This window comes from Gavialis gangeticus, unplaced genomic scaffold (assembly GCF_001723915.1).
Source record: "Gavialis gangeticus isolate Ggan-Ray unplaced genomic scaffold, GavGan_comp1, whole genome shotgun sequence".
Lineage (NCBI taxonomy): Eukaryota > Metazoa > Chordata > Crocodylia > Gavialidae > Gavialis > Gavialis gangeticus.
Genome location: NW_017729012.1, coordinates 5,995,774 through 6,004,571, shown reverse-complemented (window position 1 = coordinate 6,004,571; position 8,798 = coordinate 5,995,774). Strand labels below are relative to the sequence as shown.

Genomic DNA, 8,798 nt, shown 5'->3' with positions numbered 1-8,798 from the left:
CCCCCCCCCCCCCCCCCCCCCCCCCCATATATATGGTGCATTATATAGGATACACTGTGCTGTATATCAGCTGATAACAGCAGTATCTGGATCTTAATATAGGCATGTGTTTATAAAATGATACAAAGACACTTGCTTCCTTAGTTCCTGAGCTGATGCTTTCAAGTTAAGCATCTCCATCCCTAAAAGACCTAAAGGAATATCAGAAGCTCTTAAGGTACTTAGGAACACATGGCCCAGTTAAAAATCTTGCTCTCAGATTTGCCAAGTGAAATAGATTCAATACAGCTGTGGGTTAGTAAAAGTGTCTAAGTCACTTAAGAGCCCAGGTCCCATTTTTAGACTTGTCATGTAGGCTCTCCCAAGTCACGGAAGTGCCTTTGAAAGTGGTGGGGCCTGTATTGTGTTTGTGCATGGTGCCCCTACCAAGAAGAAGCTGCTTCCCAGGGTCTGGTCGCATGATGGCAGTATTGTGCAGCATTTAAAACAAGCAGAAACAGAAGCACTGGCTGGATTTGAAAGGCTGTGGATTTATGTGTCTTGGGGAGCGGGCAGCTCCAAGATGAACCTGGAGATTTGAGTCCTGTAATAAAATGAATAACACTATAGAGGGGAAATAAGAATAAAAAAGTTCCTCATTTTTATATGATTCCTTCAATCTGGGTAGCAGCTAAGTGCTTTGCAGTCTGAAACATATTAATCCTGCTGTAGCTCTGTGATGGGCCTGTGCTGTTATTACCCATGTTTTATTGATGGAGAAACTGAGGCACAGAAAAGGTAAGTGTCTCATACCCTCACTGCTATTCTTACTTTTCACTCACAGTCGTGTGCTGTCTAATGAATTTTGGAGTTTGTGACAGCAAAATCTGAGGGGGGGTTACACACATTTCTGCATTTTTCCTCCTGCATATTTCATCTGAAGCACAAGAGGGCTGCCAAGATATCTGGCTCCCTTTCTTCCCATGCAGCACCAGAAACTACGTCCAGCTGCACCCTAGGTCTGTGGCAGTCAGCGCTCTGGATGATGATGAAATAAAAAGCCCATAAAAGATATTGATATTTAATTGAAACACCTGGAAGAATCACTTTGTTACTATAAAGCTCAAATTATTAACATTCAGGGCCATTGTTGCAGTCCATTTAATTGGACCCAAATTGGCCAGCCTAACCTGTGGCATCACATGGGTGTAAATTTGATGTAGTGCAGTGTAAAAATGGCAGATTTCACAGGAAATGGGGCTGGCAAGGAGCAGCAGCTTGATTATCACTAAAGTGGATTGTCCAGTAAGGGACCCCAGCCTGATAATTAAGGCTGAGCCTTTGTAAAATAAACCGTGGCTGCTCATCTCCTAAGTTACCATTCAATAAGAGTAAGAGCCTGCTAGTGAGATGAGGTCATGGGGAACTGTGTGTGCTCAGCACTTCTGGAAATCAGGTTAGTTATTTAAGGGACCCCGGTTTAAAAATTCTGGCTGAGGCTTTCTGGCTGAGGCTTAAAGCTAATCTACCCATAAGAGTGTGGCCAGCATCCCTCCGGCAGGTAGAGGCATAACATTTTCCTGACATCGCTCTGCTGGCAAAAGCTTTGGGATAGATGCAGCTGTGCTGGAAAAATGTGTTTGTTTTTTTTTTTTTGCTGGTCGGTTTATTTTGCTGGCTGGACTAGAGTAATTGCTACCAGCAAAAGTACTTCTTTGGCCAGAAGATCTGAATGATTGCTGGGAGGGTTTTCAGGGAATAGCTGGACCCAACTTTTCAGCATAAAACATCCAGCACATGTTGAGCTAACAGACAGAAAGCAAGTCAGCTTCATGTTTGTTGCAAAATGTAATAACTGCCATGGGCACATGTATGTGTATTTGTCTTGAGTTTGGAAAAAAATGGTGTTTACAAATATTTCCCCCCCCCCCCTTTTTTTTAAGGCTAAAAGTGAAGCATGCTGGGAAGTCGTAGGAACTGTCAGCAAATCTGAGGTTGAAGGAAATATCCCTGTCGTCAACTGCTTAGACTTCCAATGGGCAAAACCCACCGTTTTAGTCCTAGGTACTTCACTTTGCAGAACTTATATTGGGGTAAAGGTGTGTAACTGAGTGAATGACATGGAGACTTTTACTATTTAAACTAGTGTCCGTATGAAGTTGATGCATCTGGGTTGTCTTCCTTACATAAACTCTTCTTTAGGGCCTTTAGTCTGGGAAGAAGCTAGGCCCCAAATAATAGAATAAGTGAATATAAACAGGCCAGGAATAAATTTAGTCTGGAGATTAGAAGAAGGCTTCTAACTATTGAGAAGTGAGCATCTGTAACTGCTTTCCAAGAGGAGCAGTGGGAGCAAAACACCTAACTAGTTTTAAGATGGAGTTTAGTAAGTTTATAAATGAGATGATCTGGTTTTCCGTGACAACAATGGACTAATTCAGTAATCCAGGAGTCCTCAGTATCATGAAAGCACCGGTCAGAGCTGAGGTGCCTGTGATACGACTGTGACAAAGGGATGCTTACTATGTGGAAAGTTGCTGGCCCTTTGCTGATCGTGTTGTGCCTATTGGTGAGTGACATGTGAGAGCAACAGGGCATTTGATAGTGCAAAGAACTGTTTCGCTAAAACAATGAAATTTAGCTTGGCAAAAATACTTGGTTGACCACCCCGAAAAGCCAAAATTCTGTTTGCTCAGTGAATGGGAGCAGTTGGAGAGGTAGCGATGGAAATTGGGTCTTGATCCTGATGTGGACTGACCCTTTGTAGTATCGGAAAGGAAGCTGCTTGTTTAGCTGGATGCATCCCTAAATGTTTAAGGGGCTCAGGTGGGAGCCAAATGAAATTTGTGAGGGAGGTGGTCATTAGCGCAGCGTGAACAAGCAGGTGGGCTTCATGCTGTTTTGTGCCGGCCTTTGTGGAAAGCCTTCTCGAGTCACGCGGAAGCCTGTGTGCACCATGCCAGCAGACAGCGAAGGTGGTTCGAACCATTATGTGGAAAGGTAATGTCATGCTGATGATTGGCCATGGAGGGGCTGTAATCCGGCACAGTGCTATCATTTACTTGGCTCTGAAGACGTTTCTTTAATTAAAATGTTTATTGAACTCCTGGAAATACTGACAGGACGACACAGGAGATCTGGCATCTCGACAAGATGTGTGGTGCTATATTACAGAGGGAATAGAAAGGCTGGCAACGCAGATGATGGGCCACGAAGAAATACGCACCAGAAACGACGACAACAGCAAGGGGAAGGAAGGGGGAGAGAGTGACAGTAGTGTCATTACCTTGAATTATGAGAGATTTCTCCAGGAAAAAGTCCAAATATTCTTTTGTCAGGGGAGATTGGAGGCTGATTGGTAGAAGCTTGCGAAGAGGTCCCAAACCTTGCTACTGTAATGATTTCAACTCTCTGCTGAGCACTAACTCTTCCTGGGAAAGAAAATTGAGCATTATGGAGTAGTGTGCTACTGGGGTTGTTTGAAGAAGTATCCTGGATCTAAATATGTAGCTGTTGTATACCTGTGGCAGCAATAGGGAAGAGTGGAAATAAATTAGCACAGGACTGAGCTTCCTGTATTTGGTATGGATGCTTGTAACAAGAAAAGTGTCATCAGTTTGAATCCGTCTGCCCAGCATCCTCGTCATCCTCACTTGCTTGCCAAAGGGCATGGTTGGAGCAATGCTTCTCCAGGCTGTCTGTGTGCAAGGTCTGTGCCTGCAGGGATGGGCTGAGTGCCCTAAAGACAAGGGCTTTTATCAGTAGGGACTAGATGAGCATCCTTCCTTGTTCTAGCAGTGTGAGCAAGAGGGTAATTTGCTTTCCATACCCTTTCCATCTCTGGGCTGAAAGCTGACACTGAATAAGGGAGCCCATTCATACCTTTAGTGGTGTTGATTTTATTAAGATGCTTATGCCACACCAGCCACCAAACACCCATCATCTTTTTGTCTTCGTTTGGTTGCACTGGAACGATCCAGAGCCACAATTGTCAATGCCAACATTAATTCTGGAAGAGAGGGTAAACCTCATTTTTCAGCTTCTAACTCTTTGGTATTAAAAGGTTTCTGGTACCTTCATCTGAAGCATCAGGTGTTGTCATTGGAGGCAGGATGCTGGAGTAGATGGTCCATGGTGTCTTGGCTAGTGTGGTGAGAGGAAAGGCCCTACCCCCACCATTAGCAACCCTTGGAGAAATCTGGCCCATCCCTGAAAAATATAACACTAGTGGCTTGTAGTGCAGGGGATCCTACAGTTACATTTCAGCTGCATTATCAATAGGAGACAACCTGAGATGGAAAGCAAAGGGGGCAGTGGTGAATGTTCCCTGCACCAGTATAAATTAGGATTTTACCTGATTCAATGAACACTCGCTCCCACATGTCACTCTCTATCTAGAAGTCTTTTTGGCGTGAATTTATGGATCCTAATTATTTTAAGTAGCTGAGGTCATAAAAACCTTTGTAAGAGCTGGAAGCAAAATCATAAGACCCTTATCAGTGAAAGAAAGGGAGAGCAAACTTTTGCTAGTACAGTAGTGTTGCATAGGGACATGAATTTCCCCCCCACACATAGTATTTGTGTATCGGCAGAAACCCTGTTGTAGATGCACTTATGCCAGCAGAAAAGCGCTGTTGCCTATATTAATTAACTTATTTCACTCGTGGAACTGAGTTGGCTGGCGTGGATTAGTCGGAGATGATCCTGCCTTGAGCAGGGGCAGATGACCTCATGAGGTCCGTTCCAGCCCTACTTTCCTATGATCTGGTATACGTAATATTGGCAAAAACTCCCTTCTGATATAATGTGTCTACCTAAGAGGTGTTGCTAGTATAGATTAAACCAGCCAACTCTTTGGAGTGTAGACAGGGTCTTTGTTCAGTTTGCCCCCGTACAATGTAGATATATACCTTGCAAGGGTATTGTGAGGCAGTGAAATGCTAAGTAAGATATTTGTGTACTAGGTAACTGGGGATTATACCTTAGATGGACCAATTTGATGACTTCATCTGCTGATGGAGATGGAGGTTGGCACATAATTGACATTTCCGGCATGTATGACAGCTGAGTAGTGAAGTCAGAATCCAGTAGAGGTGGCTCCTCTCTCTAGTCATGGTGAGGCCATCTACAAGAATGGTTGGCTTCCTTTGCGATGGGTCTGTTCTGTTAGATGCAGACTAGGGATCATGTCTTACTGCATTTACTGTGTTCCAGTTATGTCTGTGGAACTTGAAAAAGCCTTTGGGTAATGAAGCTGATCTGGAGTTCGAAATGGTACTGGGCTGCTCCATCCATGCATTATGTGTGTTTTCTGTTTACATGTGGGGTTGTTTTAAGCCTCTCCTGTTCCATTTTCCTTTGTGACAGTGCAAAGCAAACCACTGCTAATGACTGGGGATAGATTTCAACTCTGTTTCACTAGTGTATCAGGACAAACATATCAGGGCTATTGGATGGTTTAACAACTAATCAATTGAAGCCGCTGGTTAAGCTCTGTGTTAGTTGCACCCGGCTGGTAATAGTGTGTATTAGGAAGGCTGAACCAGTCACTATCAATAGGGATAAAAGATCTGCTGGACCAGATCAGACCCTTGGTTTGTCAAGTCCTGTATCTAGCCTCAAGTGATGGACAGTACGATGTACCCAGTCAGCTTTGCTTTCCAGCACATCGATAAGGTCAGTGGGGAAGGAATCCCATGGATCTTTGCATTAGTGGTATGAACTTCTGATGGCAGGTGCTGCAGAGGTGCTGAGTATTAATGCACACTCAAACTCCTTGGACAACTGGAAAGCCAATAAAGAAAACCATGCAGTTTGGCTTGATGTGTGTTTTCTGGATGACTTCTGGGAGTTACTCTTAATTCTGGGTGGTCTGCTAGAGTCGGTGGGGTTGTTAATGTGAGTGTTTGCAAGAGTGGGACTGAGGTTTTGTGTAGGAAAGCAGTGGTAGCCATTTCATTGAGAAATGGGTGTCAGAGCTGCAGAAACCTGCCTTGTTGGCTCCAGGAGTCCATGAACCCAATGACCAGTATCTTTGTTCTGCAGGGAATGAAGCCCGTGGGCTTTCCCCAGGAACGCGAAGCTTGTGCCACAAGATGCTGACCATCCCCCCTGGAGTAGCCTTGCATCCTGGACTGGATTCATTAAATGTCTCCGTAGCTACTGGTAAAACAGCATCTGTGCAAAAAATATTTGCAAGTCACATTTATTTGAAAAACCAGGATCCGCAGGATGCTTCTTTTTCAGCTAATGACTCCATTTTTTTTTTTTCTTGCAGGGATCCTCTTGCATTCCATACTGAGACAAAAAGCAAAGCAACGCAATGCAATTTCACCCTGAATTGTGCACATCTTTTGAAATCCAGTCTGTTTAAGAAGCAGAAGTGTTCAGCGGTGCGTGGTTTCCTTGGTGGTCAGTACAGGTGGATATGCAGATGCAGCTTTTAGGCAGGTTTCCAGTCTTTGCACAGCTTCAAGCTAAGGAGATTGTAATCATTGAGCCTCCTCCAGGGGAATATTTACTGTAAAATTTAAAAGCTTCCCAGTTATGCCCATGGGAGTCCCAGAGTCCAGTCTGCGTCTGCACATAATTGCACCTGAGCATCAGATACACCTGCCTCTTCAGACTCCATGTACAGGCTGCTGAATCGTCCTAGTTCTTACATATCTGAACTTCAAGAGAAAAGACAAATAGAGGATGCAACAAAGAAAGGTGTAGCCTTTAAAACCAAAAAGCCAAATCCTTCAGTCTTAACTGAGGCAAAGCATCCACCAAAAGCAGTAAGCCTTGTGTGCTCACTTATAATAATGGAAAACAGCGCAAATGAGGTAAATGATAAGCAGGCTCATTGAGAACCTTAGCACAGTAAGCAGTGCAGAGTCTGGTCCATGTTGTGTATGTTCGTCTCAGGACGATGGTATTTCCCACTGTATTGTTTAAACATCTGAAAAAGCGTTGCATTGAATTTGACTGAGAAAGGGGTGTGAACTCAGTGCTATGATAGATGTGACCTGCTGCTAAATTCACCTGAGGAGAAAATAAATGGAGCCCACTGAAATAAAACCTCTGGAAGATTTGTTGTAGGCTTGCAATGATCTTTTTGTTTTTTCTCTTATGTAAATCAAGTGCCCCATTAGTGAAATGGGACATGACATATTTGTGTTGGCTGCAGATGAGGAATGAGAGCCCGGAGTCATCAGTGTGTGTTTTCATTCATATTGTGAATGTTCCCTTTGCCTTATGGACCCGATCCTGTTGGGGACTGAGCCCCCGCCCAGTACCTTCCACTCCCACTGAAGTCAGTGGGATTCAGGGCATTCATCATTTGCAGGGTGTGGGGACGGAGGTTTCCTTTGCCGATGTTTCTTGTTTGAAAACTACACTTGCTAAATTATTGAGAGGCAAATGAATGTTATCACTTAGCACCTAGATTATTTTATTTAGTTACTGTGGCCCTTTGCATAGGATCCCTCATTAACACTTAATTTACAGTGCCCTTTAGGGATAATTTCAAACAATTCAGTTTACTCCCTCCCCTGGCTTCCAAATGAGCAGCTAAATCACTCTGAGTGACTAATTAGGACTTTCCATTGAGCTAAATGAAATCTGTAAACTCTGGTCTGTGAACGTGAAAGGTTTTTTTTTTTTTTTTTTTCCCCAGCTGTTTCAGGTCAGTTGCTGGTTCCAGTCTTTGGCAGCTGTGTTTTCTGCCAGCCTGGCTTTTGTTCTGTCTCCTTGCCAGAGGTAGCTGCCTTAATCTGAAGTCACGTAGGGCGGCACCTTAGGGCCTCTATACACTTGCTCTGGGGTGGAGGGGGGGAAGCGCTTTAATTAGAGCAGCTCTCAGCATTTGAAGAGCTTTAGTTAAAGCACCTCTGCCACCATTTTGAAGCATGGGAATGCTGAGTACACGTGACGCAGAGGCTGCTGCCGCACGCTGATTAGCATGCTCCAGCAGACTTGATCATTGAGTCTGCTCTGACGTGCTAATTAACATGCATCAGAGCAGAGGTTCATCCCATCTCTGGGTGCCCTTGGAGACTAACTGGTTCAGAAGCGTGAGCTTTTGAAGGTGACAACTGACTTCAGATCCTCTGGCTGGAGAACAGTGCATTGGGGTTTTTTGGTAGTTGTGTAGGCACTCGCCCAGCAGGTTTACTTGCAACTGAATCCCATTTTGAGGGTGCTGGGACTGGTATTAGCTGCTGTGAGACTAATTCTCCTTTGCAACATCCCTGTGTTGAAGCAGGGATGAAGGTTAGGGTGCCTTTAGGGAACCTTTAAGTGACCAGTGCTTTCTCTTTTTGTAGTTCTGCTTGTTGGTGCCCCTCTCTGGAGTGGTTACGCCAGGACTATAACCTGTGGGTTTTTTTTAATATGTTCCAAGCTCCCACTGATGTCAATGGGGATTTGGCAAACTGGCTGCTGGCACGGGGTAGCTACATGGGTCTACGCCAACAGATTCTGGCTCTCAGTCTAAGTTTGCGGCAAGAACGTCCATCGTTTCCCTCCCTCTTGATCATTCTGCCCGCCAGCTCTTGCCATGCAGCTGAGGTTTCTTTTTCTTTGGGTTTCTGCAGAGAGGTGTTGCCGTGATGGATTTCCTCTAGGTGGATAACTTGCAACCGAAATCTGCAAAGAGCCATAGTAACCTGCTGCACTCTCAGGTGCTGTTCTCTCCCGATTTTTTGTTCACATTACACGAGGCATATCCCTCCCGCTTGATGCTTTTGCTTGTGTTTTTGACATTAGGTCTGGCACTCTCCAGTTTCCTTAAAACTTTGATGAAGCACGCGACTAACAAAAAAAAAAAAAAAAAA

At 44.4% G+C, this 8,798-nt stretch overlaps 1 protein-coding gene across 1 annotated transcript in view; it reads left to right on the top strand.

The window, feature by feature from the left end:
* Positions 1 to 7,061, top strand: part of MRM1 (mitochondrial rRNA methyltransferase 1) — an 11,239-nt gene extending 4,178 nt beyond the window's left edge. Inside the window, exons 4-6 of the mRNA XM_019510952.1 lie at positions 1,923 to 2,043; positions 6,025 to 6,144; positions 6,257 to 7,061. Of these exons, the coding sequence (XP_019366497.1) occupies positions 1,923 to 2,043; positions 6,025 to 6,144; positions 6,257 to 6,318 (303 nt within the window). The 3' untranslated portion in view covers positions 6,319 to 7,061. The remainder of the gene's footprint in view (positions 1 to 1,922; positions 2,044 to 6,024; positions 6,145 to 6,256) is intronic.
* The last annotated feature ends 1,737 nt before the right edge of the window (positions 7,062 to 8,798 follow it).